Genomic DNA, 26,409 nt, shown 5'->3' with positions numbered 1-26,409 from the left:
TACGGGGAGGATGTGACCCCCGCACCCTCATGTTCGTTGGTGGTCCGAGTGGTCAGACCATCACCTATCACATGGGATGACATATAAATGAGTTTCACAAAATCCCCAAATTTCTAAAAACTTCTATATGGAGTTGGTGTTCTGCGGGGGGGCAGGTGGTGGAGGATGCTAATGGCTGGGGGGGGGGGGGGGGGTGATGCTAGATAAATAAACACGGATCTGATGACATCACTGATTTCTCAGCTGACATAATACGGTATAATTACAGGGGTCAGTGATGGGAGCACAAATATCCGGACATGCTCGGCTGCGTAGTATTAGTGGTGTCAGGATTTTTTGTGACGTAAAATAATAATATAAGAAAAATAATAATACAAAAATAATTCCAATAACTAAAAATTATAGAAAAATTAGTTTCTAATTTAAATAAAAACTCCATGAGCGTCATATTTGCATCCACAATCCCTTTAAGGGGGTCTTTAAGGGGAATCCCCTTTATGGTGGTCTGAAGCTTGATTACTTTTTCCAATGCACATGTTGACCTACGGCAAGTCCTTCAAACCCCATCCACATGCACCCTCAGCCCTTCCAAGCATGCATGTGATCTATGGTGGTGGCTTGTCTCCCCTGAGAATTGCAATGATTGGGCATATCGAAATCGGCAGGTTTGACGGATGATCGTCTTATGTGTCTGTTCATCTCTTTAGCTGGGGTGCACTGGCAGTGCAAGGGTTAATCCCGAGCTCACTTCCTCCCATGGCCCCGGAGTTAATGAAGCCGCAGCAGAGCGAGTGTTTCTCTATAATTATGCAGAGATGAGTGGGAGAAGGTCGAGTCGCTCCCCCCCATCTCATGTGACAAGTGTCAGCAGCAGAGCGTGAGAAATTAGATTGTCAGCTTATAATGCAAGATGATCAGTCCGTGATTAATAGTCCGCAACCTCCTAATACAACTGCTGGAAGTCCTACCAGGGAGCTGCATGAATAGCAATTCCCAAATTTTATCTAATCACTGATCGCTCCCTATAGCTGCGGGATCACTGATCGCTCCCTATAGCTGCAGGATCATTGATCGCTCCCTATAGCTGCGGGATCACTGATCGCTCCCTACAGCTGCGGGATCACTGATCGCTCCCTATAGCTACAGGCTCACTGATCGCTCCCTATAGCTGCGGGATCACTGATCGCTCCCTATAGCTGCGGGATCACTGATCGCTCCCTATAGCTGCGGGATCACTGATCGCTCCCTATAGCTGCGGGATCACTGATCGCTCCCTATAGCTGCGGGATCACTGATCGCTCCCTATAGCTGCGGGATTACTGATCACTCCCTATAGCTGCGGGATTACTGATCGCTCCCTATAGCTGCGGGATTACTGATCGCTCCCTATAGCTGCGGGATCACTGATCACTCCCTATAGCTGCGGGATCACTGATCGCTCCCTATAGCTGCGGGATTACTGATCGCTCCCTATAGCTGCAGGCTCACTGATCGCTCCCTATAGCTGCGGGATCACTGATCACTCCCTATAGCTGCGGGATCACTGATCGCTCCCTATAGCTGCGGGATCACTGATCACTCCCTATAGCTGCGGGATCACTGATCGCTCTCTATAGCTGCGGGATCACTGATCGCTCCCTATAGCTGCGGGATTACTGATCACTCCCTACAGCTGCAGGCTCACTGATGGCTCCCTATAGCTACGGGATCACTGATCACTCCCTATAGCTGCAGGATCAGTAAATGTAATGTGACCTCCCTCCCATTGATGTATATGCCATTGTATACTGCTATTCTATAGTCTGCATATAAATAACAGGCCAGAACTTCAGTGAGGACTGACACACGGGCTGGAGGAGTATCAGGATGATATCACTGTGGTCTCTGTATTAGTCAGACATTGCAGTTATTTATCATTGTCTTTTTATTGGAGTATAATGACCAGACGTGGATATCACTGTCCACCGGAATCTCTGTAATGGAAGCTGCAGCAACACTGCCCCCTACTGGAGCTCAGTGCAGGGACACATAGATACATTGCACATAAGCTACAGTCCTAGGCTGCTGTTGGGATGCTACATCCATTGAGGTAGTATATATGTTACATACATTGACCTCACATGGGGTTGTATATACATTGCCCACCACTGGGGTCATCTATATGTTCAGACCAGATGCAAATTGTTTGAAAGATTCGTCAAAGCTTCAGCCTATGGAATCTTGGATGATTCACTGATCTCTAGTAAGAACCTACACTCACCGGCCACTTTATTAGGTACACCTGTCCAACTGCTCGTTAACACTTAATTTCTAATCAGCCAATCACATGGCGGCAACTCAGTGCATTTAGGCATGTAGACATGGTCAAGACAATCTCCTGCAGTTCTCCCGAGCATCAGTATGGAGAAGAAAGGTGATTTGAGGCCTTTGAACGTGGCATGGTTGTTGGTGCCAGAAGGGCTGGTCTGAGTATTTCAGAAACTGCTGATCTACTGGGATTTTCCCGCACAACCATCTCTAGGGTTTACAGAGAATGGTCCGAAAAAGAAAAAACATCCAGTGAGCGGCAGTTCTGTGGGTGGAAATGCCTTGTTGATGCCAGAGGTCAGAGGAGAATGGGCAGACTGGTGCGAGCTGATAGAAAGGCAACAGTGACTCAAATCACCACCCGTTACAACCAAGGTAGGCAGAAGAGCATCTCTGAATGCACAGTACGTCCAACTTTGAGGCAGATGGGCTACAGCAGCAGAAGACCACACCGGGTGCCACTCCTTTCAGCTAAGAACAGGAAACTGAGGCTACAATTTGCACAAGCTCATCGAAATTGGACAGTAGAAGATTGGAAAAACGTTGCCTGGTCTGATGAGTCTCGATTTCTGCTGCAACATTCGGATGGTAGGGTCAGAATTTGGCGTCAACAGCATGAAAGCATGGATCCATCCTGCCTTGTATCAGCGGGTCAGGCTGGTGGTGGTGGTGTCATGGTGTGGGGAATATTTTCTTGGCACTCTTTGGACCCCTTGGTACCAATTTAGCATCGTTGCAACGCCACAGCCTACCTGAGTATTGTTGCTGACCATGTCCATCCCTTTATGAGCACAATGTACCCTGTAACATCTGATGGCTACTTTCAGCAGGATAATGCGCCATGTCATAAAGCTGGAATCATCTCAGACTGGTTTCTTGAACATGACAATGAGGTCACTGGACTCAAATGGCCTCCACAGTCACCAGATCTCAATCCAATAGAGCATCTTTGGGATGTGGTGGAACGGGAGATTCGCATCATGGATGTGCAGCCGACAAATCTGCGGCAACTGTGTGATGCCATCATGTCAATATGGACCAAAATCTCTGAGGAGCTTCCAGCACCTTGTTGTATCTATGACACGAAGAATTGAGGCAGTTCTGAAGGCAAAAGGGGGTGCAACCCGTTACTAGCATGGTGCACCTAATAAAGTGGCCGGTGAGTGTATATATTCTATACGTTTCATCCCTACTCTTTCCTTGTACATTGGGGAACACTTCTTCCATTTCACGCCTTCCCGCATTTGGCAGTAGCGTTTCTACGATGGCAAAGATCTTGGGGGCATTTAATTGATCATGGTGTGTGGGTGCTGCCATCTTGACTGTGGTCAGCATACCCCGTACTGCCATTAGGGCAGGACAATCAGTAGTCATGACAGCCAGGAGTTTGTGTTGATCTCCCAAACCTGTCCCTAGGTAGAATCTGTAATGTTCTGTGATTAACAGACTGATAAAGATGTAATGCAAAATGTAGCAGTATATGTACAGTATATGATGTACAGTACAGTATATGATGAAAGTGACCAGACCCCCTAGGGTTAAAGTACCCTAGGGGGTCTAAACATACATAAAAAAAATTACAAAAAATCAAAAGTTCAAATCACATTACAGTATATGATGGAAGTGATCAGACCCCCTAGGGTTAAACAACCCTAGGGGGTCTAAATATACAGTAAAAAAAATTACAAAAAAATTCAAAGTTTAAATCACATTACAGCATGTAATGGAAGTGATTAGACCCCCTAGGGTTAAACTACCCTAGGGGGTCTAAACATATAATTAAAAAAATTATAAAAAAAATCAAAAGTTCAGATCACATTACAGTATATGATGTAAGTGATCAGACCCCCTAGGGTTAAAGTACCCTAGGGGGTCTAAACATACAGTAAAAAAAAAATTACACAAAATCAAAAGTTCAAATCACCCACTGTGCCCTAGAACTAATATAAAAATAAAGAAAAATCATAAACATCTCAGCTATCACGTGTCCCAATTTATCAAAATATCAAAATGTTCATTCCCGGCGGTGAACCCCGTAATGGAAAAATAGGACCACCAGTGTCATGACATTTTTAATAAAAGGTCATCAAAAGGTCAAACAGTCCCCAAAAAGGTAGCAATGAAAATGCTCATCTCATCTCACGACACAGATGACACCTCGCACATCTCCGTACACCGAAAAAGTTAATAGTGTCGGTGAAAGCCGTAAAAACAGAACCCACTAGAAAATGTCACAAATTTTTAATTTTTCCGCCAACTTAACCGAAAGTGGAATTTTTTTTTCAGCTTCCCGACATGAAATATGAAATGGCGTCACTAGGAAGGACAATACATTGCGCAGAAAACAAGCCCTCGTACAGCTCCGGATACGCGTTATAAGCCATATCCTCCGAGGGTACGGGCTGGCACCCGGTGTGCAGGATGACACGCTGGAATGTATAGGGTGCGTGGGGTGAGTGCGGGTGTCACAGGATATTGGGACTGAACATGATGTGTCAGTCTCACAACTGCTGAGTGCACTGACTCCCACTAACTGCGAGAAGCGAGGAGGAGAGACAGAGCCCGAGACAGACAGGAGACACAGAGACAGAGAGACTGATGGAGAAGAGCGTTCTGTGAAGCCACGTCCTGCCACCACCTACCTGATAGAAGGTAAGTCTGCTCAATGCTCAGTCCGCTCTACACAACCACACGTCTCCTGACACCCCACTTCTTAAAGGGACACACATAATCTAATCTATTGTTCCCTGTTATCAGCCACTTTGAAAAATCCTCCCTTACCCCATGATCATTACTTTACCTCCATCTCTATGACGGATATCAGCTCCTCCTCTTATAACGCTCCAGTACTATTATAAGCTCATGGGGGTCATTTCTCTTATCCCCCCCCCTTCTCTGTGCTCTTTTTACGCCTTTTTTGCAGCTCATTTGTCTTCGTAGTTTTGGCTCTTTGTCAAATCCAGTTTTTTTTTTGTAGACTTATTAGGCGCAAATTATTGTGCGCAATTATTGGTGCCCTTATAGGCGCAGATTAATGTTAGATAAGGCAAAAACAGCTGAAAGGAGGAGAAAGACAAAAATACAAAGACAAATTAGGCGCAAACCAGGAAACTGCTACACGGTGAAACCGGGTGAACTACTGGAAAAAGGCGCAAAAAAATTGCGCAAATAACCCAATGAACTCAAAAAGTCACTGAGATACAACCAAAAACTTGCATCAGACTAAGATCTCTCCCCATGACTTGGCCCTTTAACCCCCCCCCCCCCCCTTTCCATGCAGAGTGGGAAGAGATTAATAGAGATGTTCATACCAAGCATCCTGGTTCATGAACAGATTACCATACATGCAGTTAAGACTGACACAATTTTGTTATGCAATTGATTCCATAGGAAGACATACAGGATCTGTAGAAAGCTGGATGGCCACCTCTCAGGACATCCATAAGATGAGCTCACACCAGAGGAGACCTTGGGGCTAATGTATCCAGGTCATCGGATTGTGCGATTTATTCTTTGTATCTTCTGTTCCTTTGTCTCAGTTTCTTGAGAGCCCTCCACAATGTGATGAGATAATTATGTTACATTGTATCAGCATCAAAGGCTGCGCACAATCACTGCTGTATAATATGCTGGAACCTTGTGTGATACCTGCAGAGGGATGAGGCTGAGCCTTCTCTGGGGGTCATTACCCAAACCTCCATTATTCCTATTATTATTATTGCTCTTTTGTTTCATTTTATATGGACATTCTATTAGGTTGGCTCACAAATATGTATAATGGGCCAGTAGGTTTATAGCCTTCACCATCCATGTACTTCTGTTCTGAACTATACACCCCCCACCCAACTCCTTTACAGCTTATGGCACACGACATGTATTTCTAAGCCACATCATGTATTATATTCCAGAGCTGCACTCACTATTCTGCTGCTGGTGCAGTCACTGTGTACATACATGGCATTACTTATCCTGTACTGATCCTGAGTTACATCCTGTATTATACCCCAGAGCTGCACTCACTATTCTGCTGCTGGTGCAGTCACTGTGTACATACATGACATTACTTATCCTGTACTGATCCTGAGTTACATCCTGTATATACCCCAGAGCTGCACTCACTATTCTGCTGCTGGTGCAGTCACTGTGTACATACATGACATTACTTATCCTGTACTGATCCTGAGTTACATCCTGTATTATACTCCAGAGCTGCACTCACTATTCTGCTGCTGGTGCAGTCACTGTGTACATACATGACATTATTTATCCTGTACTGATCCTGAGTTACATCCTGTAGATCTTTTATTTTATATAAAAGTAAAAAACATAACAATACAAACAAAACATAATATACAAAATATATACAATATATACAATATCTTACCTGCTGGTCCAGCCCCATTCATACCTAGCAAAAACAATAACTTACAATACACCGAAATGATTAAACACCAAATACCACAACCCCCACCCAACCGATTATCACAACCTAAACCAAACCAATAAACAAAGACAAGCCACACCCACAAATAAACATAAATGACTATAAATATACATAAACCCACCCCACACCCTCTAATAACAAACCACCCCACACCCATTTTTTTTTTTTTTTTTTTTTTAAATATATAATAACAAATACACATAACACTACACTAAACTAAATCCCTCGCCCGCACCCTCCCCTTCCCCCCAGACACTGGTCTAACGTCCAAAGTTTGCGTTAAGTAGTCCAGACCAGTGTCCAGGGTCAGTTCATAAGTCCACCACTATCACCCCCCTCCCAACCTAACACTATGTCCCAAACCCCACTATATACAATATATACAATATATACACTAATTACAACATAACAAAGAAAACAGAATACAAATTAAACCTGAACAACATTAATCAAAACCACATAAAGCCCAGGTTCGGCGCCTGCAAGCCCCAACATCACTACATGCCCAGATACAAAACAAAAATCTACAGTGCAGCATCAGCCCAACACCAGGAGAGGAGATGACAGACTAAGGGACACTAAAGGAGAACCCCTTCCAAAGGAGAGAGGCCCTCCCCGTGCCCAGCCTCTCATACTCCAGAGAGCGCACCTTCACCAGGTCACCCAGAATGTTCCTAACCACCTCATCCACCGGGAGGATTTTACGCTGCGTCGATACTAAACACCATGCGTTCCACGTGTGGTACCTGACCACTAGACTAACTAGGAATAACGTGCAGCGGTCCCGGCCACCCAGGCCTCTGAATGCTCCATAGGCCCACTCCGCATAGGAGAGACCGGCCAACCCGGGCCAATGGATGGAAGCGCCCACCCGGTTGTACACCTCTGTGTTAAAGGGGCACTGAAGCAGGAAGTGGTCCATGCTCTCCAGCAGACCACCGCACTCCTCCCGGGGACAACCCCTTTCCTCAGAGCTCCTACACTTCAGATTGTCCCTCACACACAGCTTTCCATGGAAGCAGCGCCAAGTCACGTCCCAAAACTTCAAGGGGATCCTGATGGAATTCAATAAACTCAAACCCACCCCAAGATCCCGACTTGGGCAATCCCTGAGGGCCAGAGGCTTCTGGAAATGGGTCAACAGAACCCTCTTGTCAAGGACTTTCCTCGACATGGTCCTGATCTCCCACATTCCCAGACCCCACCGGCGAATCACCTTCAGAACCGGGGTAGCGTAAGCCGGAAGATGCCCATGCGGTGTACGGAGATCCTTCACTCTCCCTCCTGTCTCCCATTCCTGGAAGAAAGGCCGAAACCATCCCCTGCAGGAGTATACCCACGGAGGAGCCCTCTCTTTCCAGAGGTTTGCTACATTGATCTTAAGAAAGGTATTCACTAGGAACACCACAGGGTTGACCATACACAACCCTCCTTGTCTCCTCGTGCGGTAAGTAACCTCCCTCTTGATAAGGTTCAGCCTATTCCCCCATAACAGCTGGAAGAACAGACTGTAAACCCGAGTCCAGAGGGGTTCTGGCAACATGCACACACTGCCCAGATATATCAGTAATGGGAGCAGGTAAGTTTTAATCAGGTTAACCCTTTCTCTGAGGGTCAAAGACCAACCCTTCCACTGGTCCACCTTCTGAGCGGCGATCTTAAGCCTGCCATCCCAGTTTTGCATGGGGTAATCCCCCTGGCCAAATTCGATGCCTAGAACTTTGGCAGAGTCCTGGGGCCCTGGAAGAGTGTCCGGGAGATCAAAGCCTGGATCCCCCTCTCCCAGCCAGAGACTCTCACACTTATCCCGGTTGATCTTGGACCCAGAAACCTCTGAGTAGCGGTCAACCTCTGACATCACCCACTGCGCCTCCCCTCCCGAGGACACGAAAACGGTGACATCATCAGCATACGCTACCACCCTTAGAGTGGCTTCCGGTGCTGCCCGATCCATCCCGACTCCCACCAACGGCCCACGATCAACCCTCCTAAGGAATGGGTCAATCGCGAACACGTATAAAAGTGGGCTCAGAGGACAACCCTGGCGAACACCAGACCCGACCTCAAAAGAGCGGCCAATCCAACCGTTCACAAGCGGGAAACTCTCTGCCCCTGCGTACAAAACTTTCAGCCAATTGACAAACCCACCCGGCAGGCCATACCTCAGAAGGACAGACCAGAGGTACTCGTGGTTAACCCGATCAAACGCTTTTGCCTGATCCAAGGACAGCAAGTACCCCTTCCAGTTACCAGCCCTGCCCTGCTCCACTGCCTCCCGGACACAAAGCACAGCACTAAATGTACTGCGGCCTGGAACAGAGCAGTGCTGGGTCCCCGAAAGGAGCCGGGGCGCAAACTGCACCAGCCGATTAAACAGCACCTTTGCCAAAACCTTTCTGTCCGCATTGAGAAGCGCTATGGGACGCCAGTTCTCAATACGAGATCGGTCCTTACCCTTTGACAGGATGATCAGGGCTGACCTCCTCATTGACTTCGGCAGAACGCCCAAGGAAAGACACTCATTGAATACCTCAGTCAAGAGGGGAACCAAGGCGTCCTTAAAGGTCTTATAAAACTCAGATGTTAAGCCATCCGGGCCTGGCGATTTCTTGAGGGCGAGCCCTTCAATCGCCCGGCTGACTTCCTCTTCCCTGATCATCTCTGTCAAAACATCAAGAGAGGGGTCTACTCCTGGCTCAGGGACAGTTTCAGCCAGGAAAGCCGACATCACATCCCGATCTAGATCCTTCCTGCCCAAGAGGTGCGAGTAGAAGGATCTGACGACCTCCAGAATCCCTGATCTGGACCTTTTCAGGGATCCCGTACTGTCAACCAGTCCTGTGACAACTTTACCATTCACTGACATCTTGCAGTTTCTGTAAGGGTCGGGCGAGCGGTATTTCCCGTAATCCCTCTCAAAAACCAAAGATGCGTGTCTATCGTACTGACACCTCTTCAGCAAGGATTTCACTCTGGAGATGTCCTCACGACTACCTCCAGTCGAGACGAGATGCTCGAGTTTCCTCCTCAGGCCCTGATACAGGCGGTACCTGTCCAGGCTCCTGAGGCTCGAGAGCTGGCGGAAGAATCTCGCCACCCTTTTCTTGAGCATCTCCCACCACTCTGACTTACTGCTACAAAGGCCCAGCAATGGTACCTGGCTCTGAAGAAAGTCCTCAAAGGATTGTCTGATCTCCGCTTCTTCCAGGAGAGACGAATTGAGCTTCCAGTAGCCTCTTCCCATCCGGGGGGTCTCTGTAACATTCAGAGAAAACAAAATTAGACAGTGATCGGAGAACTCCACCTCAACAACGGACACTGCTGAAGAAATGGCTTCCTCCTTTAAATAAAACCTGTCTATTCTAGACCTACAGCTACCCCTATAATAGGTGAACCCCGCGTGGCCTGGGGTGTGCCGGATGTGGACATCCACCAGGCGAGCCTCACTGGCTATGCTATTAAGAGCGACGCTATCATAAGTCAGCTTGTCTCTGGAACCTCCCCTATCCTGGGACCTCGTGACAGCATTGAAGTCCCCTCCAAAGACCACCTGCCGACTTGTAAAAAGGTAGGGCTTGATCCTCATAAAGAGACACTTCCTGTCCCACTTGGACTGGGGACCATAGATGTTAATTAGGCGAAGTTCTTGTCCCTTCATGAGGACATCCAGGATCAGGCACCTCCCCATTTCTAACTCAATAACTCGTCGGCATTCTACCGGTGCGGTAAAAAGGACCGCCACTCCGCTATACGGCTCGGCCGCAAGAGACCAATAGGAAGGCCCGTGTCTCCATTCCCTCTTAGCTTTAAACACGGCCGCCAAATCTGGCAGCCTGGTCTCCTGCAAAAATAAAATGTCGGCTTCAACGCGGCCGAGAAAATCAAAGGCCGCAAATCTAGCCGCATCAGACTTAATGCTGGCGACATTAATGGACGCCAGCGTCAACGGAGTGGGTACCGCCATCATGAGTGATTGAGTTGGACGGCTTTCTTTTTACCCATCTTACCACCACCCTCGGGAAATGAACACCCCCTTTTTAGACATATTGTGGTGTCCATCTCCCGCACCTCTGATGCTTCAGGGGCAGATCCAGGACCTGCCCCCTCATCCTCGTCTCCAGACTCTGGGCCAGTCTCCCCTCCTGAGGACCCTGACTCCCCAGGGGGAGACTCGGCACCCCCTGCAGGCTCCGCCACCTCTGGCCCTTCACCCTCAGCCCCTCCATCGGCAGGAGAGGCTCCATCCAGGGCCAGGAATCGATTTGAAAGTTCGACCAGCGGGGGGTCGGTTGCACCTTCCTTGGGTACCTTAGTCAGGGAGGGAGAAGATCTTACACCTCCCTTCTTTTTACCCTTTTTCTTCTTTTTGGCGCCACGCTTACGCTTTTCCTCTAGCCACGCCCTATTATCCTCGTCCATACTCTCATAATGGGAGGAGTCTGAGGACGTGGCACCTTCCTCTCTCTCGATCCTCCTGACCTCCTCATCCAGTACATCATCCCCTGGGGCCTCAGCGACAGGTGAGGTCTCCAGGAGAGCGCCAGAGGTTGTCCCAGCAGCCCGAGACTCCCCCCGCTCTCTCTCCTGTTGACGCTTCTCTAGACGCCTTAGCTGGGCAGGCGTCTTTTTCCTGTCTTTCTTCCCTGGCCCCTCCATTCCTCTGCCTCTGCTAGTCCCCTCCCCAGCAGATTCAGCCTCATGGCTTTCATCCGCTGAGGTTGAGCCCGCATTAGCGAAGGAAAGAGGACAACGACTGTACGGGTGACCGAGATCACCACACAGGTTACACCTAATCTGCCCTGTACAGGATGCAGCGAGATGGCCGACACCCCCACACAACGCACACTTCTGCACGGTGCAGTTTGCGCTGAAATGTGTGGGGTCACCGCACCTGTGACACAGCTTAGGCTGCCCCCGGTAGAAGATCAGGATCCGATCCCTCCCTAGGAAGGCTGATGAAGGGATGTGGGCGACTGAGTTACCTGAACGCCTCAACTTCACCATGAAGGTCCAGGCCCCTGACCAGATACCAAACTTGTCTCGATTTTTCTCTGGTACTCCCAGTACCTCTCCATAACGATTCATCCAGGTCATGATGTCAAAGCAAGATAGTGATTCATTACGGGTAAGAACGGTCACTTTCTTGAGTTCGCTCTGGCGGGACACTGCTTGCACAGCAAAGTCCCGCCACTCGGGCTCGTTGTATCTCAGCTCATAGTTGGACCAGAAGAGCTCAAGCCCCTCCGGCCGAACAAAGCTGACATCAAACTCAGATGTACCATAGGGATGGATCAAGGCAAAGATGTCAGCCGCCTTGAAGTCCATCTTCAGCAGCAGCTCAACTACCCGTGCCCGAGGGGGACACACATCACTGCCACGCCACCGAAGACGGACCACATTCCTACGGTTAGCACCCGGCCCGGTTGTCGGGAGCGACCATGATGTCTCCCGCCTCTTTGCTCTCGGAAGGCAGACAGGCCGTGCCTCTCTATCCAAAACGACAAATCAACCTCCTGCCCCGCTACATTGATCGTCCTTTCACCCTTCTGTAAGGCCTGCAGGAGGCGCCGTTGCAAAAAGCCGTCCCCAGAGCCCAGAGACGAGGATGATGGAACCCTACGTCCCCCAGCAGCGACACTGGCATAGCTCTTAATAGGGGCCGCCACTGGGGGAGCAACCGGACCAACCCCTGCACCCACCACATTAACACTACCCACCTCAGCCGCGCCACCCACACCACCAGTCACTCCATCACTCACCCCCAAAGCTGGAAAAGATTCAGCACCACTCACACCATTCACATTATCCACCACAACATTACTGACACCATTCACACTGGCTGGACCAGCACCAACATCAGGGGACATGACCACCTCCGCATCTTCAGGCACAAGGGACGGGGGTCCCCCCACAGCGCATCGCCCAGAGGGGACCCCAACTTGTGTCACACTTGTGCCCTCCGCATCATCGGTAGCAGATGTTATTTTACTTTTCTTAGGGGAAGGTAAGAGTCGCCGCTGATCTTTGGCCGGTGTGAGGCGCCGCTGATCCCCACCTTCCTCAGCACTCCTCTGCAGACTGTCTCCAACTCCTACGCAAAACAGGACTTTAGGTTTGGGAGGTTCGGAGCCCTCAGCCTCAGCAACCCCTCCACGCTGCCGCCGCCCCATAACCAAGTGATCAGCGGCAACAGCATGAAGAGGCGCCGAGGCACCGGAAGCTGCCACCAGTGCCGGGCTATCCCCCCCTCCCACTGGGGGACGCACCACAGCACTGGATTTCGATGGTATCGCCACTGCCGAGCCGCCCTTACTGTCCGGCCTTGCGGCCGATGTTTCCCCTGCTCCCCCACTGTTACCACAAACAGAGACGGAGCCCATCGCCACATCAGATGTCACACCTGTAATCTCCCCGCTCCCTGGCACTGAGTCCACTGCAGGACCCGTGCTGGGCTGGGTAACGGGGCTCGCACAGTGAGCTGACCCTGCGGCCGACTCGGGTTTTACGGGGAGGGGGCTGTAAACTAGACTCACCACTTCCACGGATTTGGTCTTCTTCTTTCGTGGTTTGCTGCCCCCCGGTGCATCCTCCGGCAGATCGTCTCCAAAAGTAAAGTCCTGGAGGTGCACAGGGGACTCGAGCCGTCTGATCTCCTCCATCAGCGCCCCTCCCTGGTGGCTGTCACTATCCTCACCCGGGCCGGCAGAACCGCAGCCAGATGACATAGCCGCTTGTCCTGCAGGGGGCCCACTGTACGGTACCGGACTTTCCTCCTCCGTCTGACTCTCTGGCTGAAGCCCCATCAGCCGCCTCTGCTTTTCCTCCTCCATCTCCCGGAATCTCTCATCATTCAGGATCTTTTCTTTAAATGGTCCACTCCTCTCCAGCAGGTAAGCCTTCCTCTCCTCCAAGGCCTGGATGTCAGTCTGGAGCCTGGAAATCTCTGCCAGAATCTGCTCCTTCTTCCTCTTTGGGGCAGAGCTTGCCCTGGCATGGGCGCACCTGAGCTCCTCCCGCAGTCTCCTCACAGTCTTGCTGGCTTCTTCGTACTCAGAGAGGTGGCCCAGAGCCCGGGAGGCATAGCTGGAAATAGACTCCCGGGTCCTCAGCATTCCCCAGCCCTCTTCACTGAGGTTAGCCTCACCTCCCTGAGCACTCAGCTTTCCCGCAGTATCCAGCTTTTCCTTGGTACCCAGCTTTCCCGAGGTATCCAGCTTTCCTGGGGTTTTGGTGCTTTTTGAAGCCTTAGCTGGCCTGGGGGTACTTGGAGCAGCATTGCTGCTGTTCCTCGCAGATCTTCTTACCCCCAAGGCTTCCGCAGCGCTGGCCGGTTCCTGGCTACCCCTGCCTCCCGCCGGCCTGGACCGGGAAGCAGGAGCCTGGGACTTGCTGCCCTGGCTCATGCCTGAAAACCCACTCCCTCCCTGGGAGAGGAGAGAGCAGGCCCCAGGTGGAGGTGGTTTTCCCTGGAGCTCAGGAGCAGCAGCAGCACACAGCCTCTCACAGCAACAGAGAGTTAACGAGCTGACGAGCAACACCAGAGATGCACTCACTATCTGCTGCTGGTGCACTCACTGTGTACATACATGACATTACTTATCCTGTACTGATCCTGAGTTACATCCTGTATTATACTCCAGAGCTGCACTCACTATTCTGCTGCTGGTGCAGTCACTGTGTACATACATGACATTACTTATCCTGTACTGATCCTGAGTTATATCCTGTATTATACCCCAGAGATGCACTCACTATCTGCTGCTGGTGCACTCACTGTGTACATACATGACATTACTTATCCTGTACTGATCCTGAGTTACATCCTGTATTATACTCCAGAGCTGCACTCACTATTCTGCTGCTGGTGCAGTCACTGTGTACATACATGACATTACTTATCCTGTACTGATCCTGAGTTACATCCTGTATTATACTCCAGAGCTGCACTCACTATTCTGCTGCTGGTGCAGTCACTGTGTACATACATGACCTTACTTATCCTGTACTGATCCTGAGTTACATCCTGTATTATACCCCAGAGCTGCACTCACTATTCTGCTGCTGGTGCAGTCACTGTGTACATACATGACATTACTTATCCTGTACTGATCCTGAGTTACATCCTGTATTATACACCAGAGCTGCACTCACTATTCTGCTGGTGCAGTCACTGTGTACATACATGACATTACTTATCCTGTACTGATCCTGAGTTACATCCTGTATTATACTCCAGAGCTGCACTCACTATTCTGCTGCTGGTGCAGTCACTGTACATACATGACCTTACTTATCCTGTACTGATCCTGAGTTACATCCTGTAATATATGTCCGAGCTGCACTCACTATTATGGACTCTTATAATGCAGTTTTTGGAGTAGCAATTGGATGTCAGAGCTGGAGATAAATGATTCTTGAATTGTCTGATGTTTTCTCACAGATACCAGCAGTGGAGGGATATGGATTCTGCTACAGTCATCCTGACCTGCTGTCTCTGTATTTTCAGAGGTATGTATAGTATCTGCACCATCATTTCCTTGTGAGTCAAGTGTCCCTGGTGTACAGAGGTTAATGTCCTTTAATGTTCAGTGGTCTGGTGTCCCTGGTAGACAGTAGTGTAGTAAGCTTGATCCCTTATTGTTCAGTTTCCCATTGTTCAGTGGTTTATGCCCCTGATGTTCAGTAGTGTAATGTCCCTGGTGTTCAGTGGTTTAGTGTCCTAGGAGTTGAGTGGTTTAGTGTCCCTGGTGTTCAGTAGTGTAGGGTCCCGTGTATTCAGTGTTAAATGACCCTGGTATTCAGTGGTCTAATGTCTCTGGTGTCCAGTAGTTTAGTGTCCTAGGAGTTATGTTGTTTAGTTTCCCTGGTGGCCAATGTTTAGTGTCCCTTGTGGTTTGTCACTGGTGCTTGGTGGTTTAGTGTCCCTGGTGTTCAGTGGTTTAGTGTCCCGAGTGTTCAGTGGTTTAGTGTCCCTGGTGTTCAGTCACTAGTGTTCGGTGGTTTAGTGTCCCTGGTGTTCAGTGGTTTAGTGTCCCTGGTGTTCAGTCACTAGTGTTCGGTGGTTTAGTGTCCCTGGTGTTCAGTGGTTTAGTGTCCCTGGTGTTCAGTGGTTTAGTGTCCCTGGTGTTCAGTCACTAGTGTTCGTTGGTTTTATGTCCCTGGTGTTTAGTGGTTTAGTGCCCCTGGTGTTCAGTGGTTTAGTATCCTTGGTGTTCAGTGGTTTAGTGTCCCTGGTGTTTGGTGGTTTAGTGTCCCTGATGTTCAGTGGTTTAGTGTCCCTGGTGTTCAGTGGTTTAGTATCCTTGGTGTTCAGTGGTTTTGTATCCTTGGTGTTCAGTGGTTTAGTGTCCTTGGTGTTCAGTGGTTTAGTGTCCCTGGTGTTCAGTGGTTTAGTATCCTTGGTGTTCAGTGGTTTTGTATCCTTGGTGTTCAGGGGTTTAGTGTCCCTGGTGTTCAGTGGTTTAGTGTCCCTGGTGTTCGGTGGTTTAGTGTCCCTGGTGTTCAGTGGTTTAGTGTCCCTGGTGGTGAGTAGTTTATTGTCCTAGGAGTTGAGCAGTTTAGTGTCCCTGATGGCACATGGCTCGGTGCCTCACAAGTAATCTGCAGGGATTGTTTCCATTGTAATTCTGTGTGAATATCCTCATTACAACACAATCTGGTGAATATCCGGTTTCTCCTGTCGCTTTTCCAAGGCTCGTCTGGAATCCAGCAGGTGTTCCGTGTCCAGCCGGATAATGTCACCGTAGTGCAGGGGTCAGAGCAGGTCCTGGTGTGTGCCGTCCAGCATGCGTCTGGCATTGTGCAGTGGGTCAAGGATGGGCTCCTCCTGGGACCTGATAGGAGAATTCCAGGATTCCCTCGGTACAGCATGGTGGGAGACCCCCAGAAAGGTAAGACCCAACAATGGGGTAAAAGGTTATAGGTGCACCCTATATGTAGTACACTGCAAAAAGTTACAGATATCTGGCTTTCAGGTGAAATTACATCTGACAATGTCTCCTGCTGTTCACTAATTGTCTTCTGCGGCGACTCCCGCTCTTCTAGGAGGTTCTGGGACACAGAGTTCATGGCAACTCAGCTCTTCCTATAGATACAGAGACTCTTCCAGTCTCTGTATCCCTGGTACAACCTGCTGATGTCTCTCTGTGACTCTTCCAGTCTCTGTATCTCTGGTACAACCTGCTGATGTCTCTGTGTGTCTCTTCCAGTCTCTGCATCTCTGGTACAACCTGCTGATGTCTCTCTGTGACTCCTCTAGTCTCTGTATCTCTGGTACAACCTGCTGATGTATCTCTGTGACTCTTCCAGTCTCTGTATCTCTGGTACAACCTGCTGATGTCTCTCTGTGACTCTTCCAGTCTCTGTATCTCTGGTACAACCTGCTGATGTCTCTCTGTGACTCTTCCAGTCTCTGTATCTCTGGTACAACCTGCTGATGTCTCTCTGTGACTCTTCCAGTCTCTGTATCTCTGGTACAACCTGCTGATGTCTCTCTGTGTCTCTTCCAGTCTCTGTATCTCTGGTACAACCTGCTGATGTCTCTCTGTGACTCTTCCAGTCTCTGTATCTCTGGTACAACCTGCTGATGTCTCTCTGTGACTCTTCCAGTCTCTGTATCTCTGGTACAACCTGCTGATGTCTCTCTGTGACTCTTCCAGTCTCTGTATCTCTGGCACAACCTGCTGATGTCTCTCTGTGACTCTTCCAGTCTCTGCATCTCTGGTACAATCTGCTGATGTCTCTCTGTGACTCTTCCAGTCTCTGTATCTCTGGTATAACCTGCTGATGTCTCTCTGTCACTCTTCCAGTCTCTGTATCTCTGGTACAACCTGCTGATGTCTCTCTGTGACTCTTCCAGTCTCTGTATCTCTGGTACAACCTGCTGATGTCTCTGTGACTCCTCCAGTCTCTGTATCTCTGGTACAACCTGCTGATGTCTCTCTGTGACTCTTCCAGTCTCTGTATCTCTGGCACAACCTGCTGATGTCTCTGTGACTCCTCCAGTCTCTGTATCTCTGGTACAACCTGCTGATGTCTCTCTGTGACTCTTCCAGTCTCTGTATCTCTGGCACAACCTGCTGATGTCTCTCTGTGACTCTTCCAGTCTCTGTATCTCTGGTACAATCTGCTGATGTCTCTCCGTGACTCTTCCAGTCTCTGTATCTCTGGTATAACCTGCTGATGTCTCTCTGTCACTCCTCCAGTCTCTGTATCTCTGGTACAACCTGCTGATGTCTCTCTGTGACTCTTCCAGTCTCTGTATCTCTGGTACAACCTGCTGATGTCTCTGTGACTCCTCCAGTCTCTGTATCTCTGGTACAACCTGCTGATGTCTCTCTGTGACTCTTCCAGTCTCTGTATCTCTGGTACAACCTGCTGATGTCTCTGTGACTCCTCCAGTCTCTGTATCTCTGGTACAACCTGCTGATGTCTCTCTGTGACTCTTCCAGTCTCTGTATCTCTGGCACAACCTGCTGATGTCTCTCTGTGACTCTTCCAGTCTCTGTATCTCTGGTACAATCTGCTGATGTCTCTCCGTGACTCTTCCAGTCTCTGTATCTCTGGTATAACCTGCTGATGTCTCTCTGTCACTCTTCCAGTCTCTGTATCTCTGGTACAACCTGCTGATGTCTCTCTGTGACTCTTCCAGTCTCTGTATCTCTGGTACAACCTGCTGATGTCTCTGTGACTCCTCCAGTCTCTGTATCTCTGGTACAACCTGCTGATGTCTCTCTGTGACTCCTCCAGTCTCTGTATCTCTGGTACAACCTGCTGATGTCTCTCTGTGACTCCTCCAGTCTCTGTATCTCTGGTACAACCTGCTGATGTCTCTCTGTGACTCTTCCAGTCTCTGTATCTCTGGTACAACCTGCTGATGTCTCTCTGTGACTCTTCCAGTCTCTGTATCTATGGTACAACCTGCTGATGTCTCTCTGTTACTCTTCCAGTCTCTGTATCTCTGGTACAACCTGCTGATGTCTCTCTGTGACTCCTGCAGTCTCTGTATCTCTGGTACAACCTGCTGATGTCTCTCTGTGACACTTCCAGTCTCTGTATCTCTGGTACAACCTGCTGATGTCTCTCTGTGACTCTTCCAGTCTCTGTATCTCTGGTACAACCTGCTGATGTCTCTCTGTTACTCTTCCAGTCTCTGGATCTCTGATACAACCTGCTGATGTCTCTCTGTGACTCTTCCAGTCTCTGTATCTCTGGTACAACCTGCTGATGTCTCTCTGTGACTCTTCCAGTCTCTGTATCTCTGGTACAACCTGCTGATGTCTCTCTGTGACTCTTCCGGTCTCTGTATCTCTGGTACAACCTGCTGATGTCTCTCTGTGACTCTTCCAGTCTCTGTATCTCTGGTACAACCTGCTGATGTCTCTCTGTTACTCTTCCAGTCTCTGGATCTCTGATACAACCTGCCGATGTCTCTCTGTGACTCTTCCAGTCTCTGTATCTCTGGTACAACCTGCTGATGTCTCTCTGTGACTCTTCCAGTCTCTGTATCTCTAGTACAACCTGCTGATGTCTCTGTGACTCTTCCAGTGTCTGTATCTCTGGTACAACCTGCTGATGTCTCTCTGTTACTCTTCCAGTCTCTGGATCTCTGATACAACCTGCCGATGTCTCTCTGTGACTCTTCCAGTCTCTGTATCTCTGGTACAACCTGCTGATGTCTCTCTGTGACTCTTCCAGTCTCTGTATCTCTAGTACAACCTGCTGATGTCTCTGTGACTCTTCCAGTGTCTGTATCTCTGGTACAGCCTGCTGATGTCTCTCTGTGACTCTTCCAGTCTCTGTATCTCTGGTACAACCTGCTGATGTCTCTCTGTGATGTTCTAAGCTCAGGGGCCACTTCTGTCTAAGAACATCCTGCTTGAAGCCTCACAATGACAAGACATTTTGCATCAATTATTTGTCATTGCCTTGGTCTCATGATGTTCAAATGTGGACAACATGATGAGGAGGACTGTCTAATTCTTAGTGAACCAGGAAATGTATTGGGTTATTCGTGGATCAAACACCTGTTGTGAAGTTTACTATTGAGCTCCTTGTTAGAGGAAATCTAGTTGTGCAATGATAAAACACTGGTAGGACATATGCATCAACATCCTGAAATTTCACCCTGAAGCCAAATATCATTAAAAATTGGGTATTTCAGAGAGTACTTTTGGTGCCATTCCAGTAAACCAAAGCTCAGATGGTGCAACTAAGACATAGTGGGGGTCATTTTTTAAGGGCCCGAATCGCGTTTTTCCGTCGGGTTGCCCGAAAATTTCCGGGGGGGGGGGGGGGGGGGGCGTGGCCGTCGGAAAACCGCACGGATTCGGAAAAAAAACGCTGTATTTAAAAAAAAAAAAATTGTGTCGCGTGACACACACTTACCTGCACCCCGGCCTAGCTTCGTGAACTCCGGCGGACTTCAGCGCAGCAGCGACACCTGGTGGACATCAGGCACACTGCCTTAGTGAATAGCTGGAAGACCCGAATCACCGCTGGATCTCAAATGGACTGGGTAATGAAATCTGCCCCATAGTGCCCCTATTAAGGGTGGTTTTATATGCAAATGAGCAGTTTGGCAAAAAAGTCTTAAAATCAATGTCCATGTATAAGGAGTGTTGAATGTATAATGAGTTTGTATAAGGATTTTGGGGGTGATGTTTCACCTCAAGAACCGTGTCAGATGTCCAAAGGAGAAATATGTCTTTACCCGGAGGAGAAAACAAGTTGTAAGTCATTACTGCTGCCTGATGCTCTCCATCTGGTGTGTAATATACTGTACATACAATACAGAACTATTTTAGGTAACGTATAGCAGGAGATCTTTTATAGATGTTGAAATCTGCATAGAAAAAAGTCACTTGACACATAATATTGTGACATGCCGTGCGATGTGTGTATCCAGGAGACTCGCACAGATGTGCCGCACATAATTATTATTTTTCACTAATTGGATCCCTGTATTCATTAACCCTACAGGGGAGTACAATCTCCGCATTGAGCGATGTCAGCTGTCAGATGACGCACAGTACCACTGCCAAGTGGGGAGGTCGGAGGTCAGCATGGGGATTATGTCATATGCCGCAATACTGACTGTACTAAGTAGGTGGACATAAGAGAAAAGGTTCAATGTCAGATATTGTATTGTATATCCCATGTTATATCTCCTCTTTTTCTGGTTACAGTGTATATCTCCCATGTCATATCTCCTCCCCTCCTGGTTACATTGTACATACCATGTCATATCTCCTCCTCCTGGTTACATTGTATATCCCATGTCATAGCTCCTCCTGGTTACATTGTATATCCCATGTCATATCTCCTCCCCTCCTGGTTACATTGTACATACCATGTCATATCTCCTCCTCCTGGTTGCATTGTACATACCATGTCATATCCCCCCCCCCCCCCCTCCAGGTTATATTGTATATACCATGTCATATCGCCTCTTTTTCTGGTTACATTGTATATCCCATGTCATATCTCCTCCCCTCCTGGTTACATTGTATATCCCATGTCATATCTCCCCTCCTCCTGGTTACACTGTATATCCCATGTCATATCTCCTCCTCCTGGTTACATTGTATATCCCATGTCATATCTCCTCCTGGTTACATTGTATATCCCATGTCATATCTCCTCCTGGTTACATTGTATATCTCCCATGTCATATCTCTTCCCCTTCCCCTGGTTACATTGTATATCCCATGTCATATCTCTTCCCCTTCCCCTGGTTACATTGTATATCCCATGTCATATCTCTTCCCCTTCCCCTGGTTACATTGTATATCCCATGTCATATCTCTTCCCCTTCCCCTGGTTACATTGTATATCCCATGTCATATCTCTTCCCCTTCCCCTGGTTACATTGTATATCCCATGTCATATCTCTTCCCCTTCCCCTGGTTACATTGTATATCCCATGTCATATCTCCTCTCCTCCTCCTGGTTACATTGTATATCCCCCATGTCATATCTCCTCTCCTCCTCCTGGTTACATTGTATATCCCATGTCATATCTCCTCTCCTCCTCCTGGTTACATTGTATATCCCCCATGTCATATCTCCTCTCCTCCTCCTGGTTACATTGTATATCCCATGTCATATCTCCTCTCCTCCTCCTGGCTACATTGTATATCCCATGTCATATCTCCTCTCCTCCTCCTGGTTACATTGTATATCCCATGTCATATCTCCTCTCCTCCTCCTGGTTACATTGTATATCCCATGTCATATCTCCTCTCCTCCTGGTTACATTGTATATCCCATGTCATATCTCCTCTCCTCCTGGTTACATTGTATATCCCATGTCATATCCCCTCCTCCTGGTTACATTGTATATTCCATGTCATATCTCCTCCTCCTGGTTACATTGTATATCACATGTCATATCTCCTCCTCCTGGTTACATTGTATATCCCATGTCATATCTCCTCCTCCTGGTTACATTGTATATCCCATGTCATATCTCCTCCTCCTGGTTACATTGTATATCCCATGTCATATCTCCTCCTCCTGGTTACATTGTATATCCCATGTCATATCTCCTCCTCCTGGTTACATTGTATATCCCATGTCATATCTCCTCCTCCTGGTTACATTGTATATCCCATGTCATATCTCCTCCTCCTGGTTACATTGCACATACCATGTCATATCTCCTCCTCCTGGTTACATTGTATATACCATGTCATATCTCTTCCCCTTCCCCTGGTTACATTGTATATCCCATGTCATATCTCTTCCCCTTCCCCTGGTTACATTGTACATACCATGTCATATCTCCTCCCGGTTACATTGTATATACCATGTCACATATTCTCTTCTTCTGGTTAAATTGTATATGTACAAATGTAAATTCTGCTTTATCCGTCTGTTTTTCATCCCTCCATGTATATACAGTATAACATGTTTCCTGTGATACATTATCTGCTCCTTCCTTTCTGTATCATAGATTCATCTTTCTGGTTTCATTCTTCATTCTTGTCATGTAGCTTTCCTTTGTGTTACAGAGTGTGCATGTAATATATATATCCCCTGGAGGTAACACTGTATCCATGTAATATATATATCCCTTCCAGGTTACAGTGTGTATATAATTCATATTCTCCTAGTTACATTGTATGTTTCTTCTCATTTATCTGTCTTTCCCGGTTACACTGAATTTGTTACTGTATCTAGGAATCTCTGTAAATATGCTGCTTCCATGTATGTATTTTAATATCATATATCTTCCACAGTCCCCCCAGAGCCTCCTGTATTTAAAGAATATGTAGCCGGAAGTTTGGTCACATGGGTCTATGGAGTAGAATATCCAGTCACATGTAGTGTCCTCAATGCTAAACCGGCAGCTACATTGATGATCTCCAGGAGTACGTAAGAGAACGGGTGGGATTGGAGGACTCCATTATAAGGCAAACCATTGATGTTCTGGTTCCATGTTCCATGTAGGTGGGGTGGAAGTTTCATCATCATCCAGTAATCAGCCTGGATCCATTGAGAAGTTGGAGAATACAGAAACATCTGCCATGTAAGTTGGTTAAAGGGGAAGTGCTCCGTAAGTCCTATTCCACGTTCCATCAAATGAACCTTTGTAAGATTTTAAGAGTTGGGACCCCAAGAATACCAAAATTTAAGCGTTCAGCAACTTTACCCTTAATTCAAAATGTAATGTCAGCACAATGGGGCACATTTACTAAGGGTCCGAATGGCGTTTTTTCCGCTGGGTTCTCAAATTTTTCCAATTTGCGCTGAATTGCCCCGAGATTTTGGCACATGCGATCGGATTGTGGTGCATCGACGCTGGCTTTCAAGCGACAGAAATCGAGAAAAAACCGCAGATTCTGAAAAACCGCGGAATTAAAAAAAATAAAATTGTGTCGCAAAAATAGCACTCACATACACCGAAACGGAGAAGTGAATTTCGGCGGACTTCAGCGCAGCAGCGACACCTAGTGGACATCGGGCGCACGACCTTAGTGAATCCCGGCAGAACCCAAATCAGCGTCGGAGAAAGCGCCGCTGGATCGCGTCAGGACCGGGTAAGTAAATCTGCCCCAATATGTTCTCCTTTCCTAGTCTTAAGAGTAAATGAAAGTAATTTTCTACTTGGTTTCTGTATTTTTAACATTGGGGTACCTGGTTTTGGGGCCACCCTACCTTGGTTCAAATCAATTTTGCATATTTGAGATAAAAAAATGTAGATCTTACAACAATAGAAACACAAGTTACCTGTGAAAATATAGAGTTATGTGGATAGTTAATACTAAAGGTATTCAGACACTACAAGGGGAACCGCAACGGGCACTACAATCACTCCTTCACCCTTTCTAAATCACACATTGCAGGTAGATCTCACAGGAATACACCTAAAGCTAAACCTGTTCCTTTAAAGGGGGCGCCTTCTAGTCTGTAAGTGAATAACCTCTATTGTTTTCTTCACCCCCAGGGTCATCCCGCAAAGTACAGATAATGGAAAGCTACTTGTCTGCTCTGCCATAAACCCAGCTCTTCAGACACCACTGACCGTGAGCTTCACCATGAATGTTCTGTGTGAGACAATGCTATACCGTTCCTCCATACACATCTAAGTTACCAAGTATCCCATTTACCTGATCATATTCACAGTTAGCTAAGCTTTAAGTAGGAAATTTCACCAGATTTACCGACCCCTTATCCGGCATTGTTACATTGATCCTTGCCTTCTTGGAATTTTCTCTTTAGCCCTCATCATTCCCGAACAATCAATGTCAATATTTCTTGGTTTTCACTGTCAGATAGGCGGAGCCAGGTTGTCTGTTTCATCCCAGGAACACCCATCTGACAATATAGCCTAATTATCATAGTATCATGGTATTCTTTAGTAATGAGTTGCTGTGAATACAACTTACCAATTTAGATGGGAGCACCAAAAAGATGGCCGTTCCATTGTTTCACCCTCCTAAACTCTATTTTTTCTTCAGTTCCCCCTGATGTCCCTACCATACAGGGTTACGACGGACCATCCGTCAAATCTGAGGAAACCTTGAAACTGATCTGTACATCCCATAACGGAAACCCTTTGGCAACCTTGCAGTGGTTAAAGGTGAGTTCCTTGGTCATATGAGCTGTAAGTGGACTCCATTGGTTTGGATCACCATTTATATTACAGCAGGTTCTCTTCCCTAAAAGCATCGTATAATTAGTTACAATTTGAAGGGAACCTAGTGATCGTGAGCAGAGAGAGAGGCTGCAAACTACAAGGAGATAAGTGATCTGAGGAGAAGGGGAAGGCAGGCACATATCTGTGAGATGTAGCAGAACTAAAAGTGTACCAGTGTAAAAGTCTCTCTGTCAGCCTCTGTATAATCATCTCATCATCATGATCTGTCTCATCTCTCTCTCTATGTGTCAGATACTAGTACAATGTCAGACACCACATGAAAGTGTACCCATCTTGTACCCTGATAATGTAACCACATTGTCACCCCACAGAACTAGATGGATAATAATGTGTCTGCTTAGAGAGGCCCCATCCACACCCTAAGATTTTGCACTGAGCAACCTAGGGAGTGATAGGAGCTAAAACAGCAATAATGCTGAGTAACATTGTAAAGTAAGGGGTTAAAATGATCTTTATTGTGTTAACATCACTAGGGGATCAAAATGTGAACATTTTCTTTAGTGGGAAAACCCCTTTAAGTGTTTTGTCTCCCTGCAGTGCCTCCACAGGGGGAGCTAAGTATTACACTGAATAGGCTTCCTGTGTCATATATGGTGTGTTCTAGAATGTGAGATGCTCGTTGTCGCTGTTCTATATTCAGGTTTATAGATGAAGATCGTGAGTGGGTTATCACTTTTGTAATGTTGTCCTCCACACAAACTGTGACCTTTGCTTTTCTATATATTCCATTATTGAGATTCCTCCTTTTCTCCTACTCAGAATGATGAAGTGGTGTACAACCGCTGGGAGACGGACAATAACAAAAGGCTGTCTAGAAGTTTTCTGACTGTAAATGTCAAACCGGAGCATAATGGGGCGGTAATAAGCTGCGAGGCCGTCAATCATGTGACGCCGGTGGTCCTCCGGGCCGGCATCACTCTCAATGTGCTATGTGAGTGTCTTCTGTAGCTCTGGGCTCAGGGGAAGGTGTGACCTTTAGTGGGGGCTGGCGAATAGTTCTGTGTGTATCCAATATGTATATATATCTGTGTGAGATATATTCTGTATAACCTGCTGCCTGTTTTACCTAATACATAATCAATGTACAATACAACGATGTAATCTAAGACTTGTCTCGTATTTCACTTAGTTCTTCCCACCAAAGTCACGATTCTCGGCTCATCCAGTGGTCCAGAGAATACGTCCCTATCGTTCTCGTGTTTTACTGCATCGAGTAATCCCCCCGTGTACATCCGCTGGTGGCTGGGGGCCGTAGAGCTGGAGAATACTGTGGTTACTGTGACTGATGTGAGCAGTAATCATCTATTCATCCATATATCTATCTCATATCCATCTATCTATCTATCTATCTATCTATCTATCTATCTATCTATCTCATATCTATCTATCTATCTCATATCTATCTATCTATCTATCTATCTATCTATCTATCTATCTATCTCCTATCTATCTCCTATCTATCTATCTATCTATCTATCTATCTATCTATCTATCT

The 26,409-nt window shown here is 47.5% G+C and overlaps 1 protein-coding gene across 3 annotated transcripts in view; it reads left to right on the top strand.

Moving 5' to 3' along the window:
• The first annotated feature begins 4,618 nt into the window (after nt 1–4,618).
• NPHS1 (NPHS1 adhesion molecule, nephrin) overlaps nt 4,619–26,409 on the top strand; it is a 43,793-nt gene continuing 22,002 nt past the window's right edge. For 2 of the 3 annotated variants that reach the window (XM_072155124.1, XM_072155123.1), the window contains exons 1-9: nt 15,043–15,259; nt 16,444–16,641; nt 20,732–20,854; nt 22,993–23,124; nt 23,204–23,282; nt 24,201–24,304; nt 24,715–24,836; nt 25,674–25,845; nt 26,044–26,201. In XM_072155124.1, coding sequence (XP_072011225.1) covers nt 15,178–15,259; nt 16,444–16,641; nt 20,732–20,854; nt 22,993–23,124; nt 23,204–23,282; nt 24,201–24,304; nt 24,715–24,836; nt 25,674–25,845; nt 26,044–26,201 — 1,170 coding nt within the window. In that variant the 5' untranslated portion in view covers nt 15,043–15,177. Of the gene's footprint in view, nt 4,960–15,042; nt 15,260–16,443; nt 16,642–20,731; nt 20,855–22,992; nt 23,125–23,203; nt 23,283–24,200; nt 24,305–24,714; nt 24,837–25,673; nt 25,846–26,043; nt 26,202–26,409 lie in introns of those variants that run through there. The other variant, XM_072155125.1, reaches the window with a different exon arrangement.

Source organism: Engystomops pustulosus, chromosome 6 (genome assembly GCF_040894005.1).
Source record: "Engystomops pustulosus chromosome 6, aEngPut4.maternal, whole genome shotgun sequence".
Taxonomy (NCBI): domain Eukaryota; kingdom Metazoa; phylum Chordata; class Amphibia; order Anura; family Leptodactylidae; genus Engystomops; species Engystomops pustulosus.
Note: the sequence above shows the minus strand (reverse complement) of the source record. Positions and strands in the feature narration are given on the sequence as shown.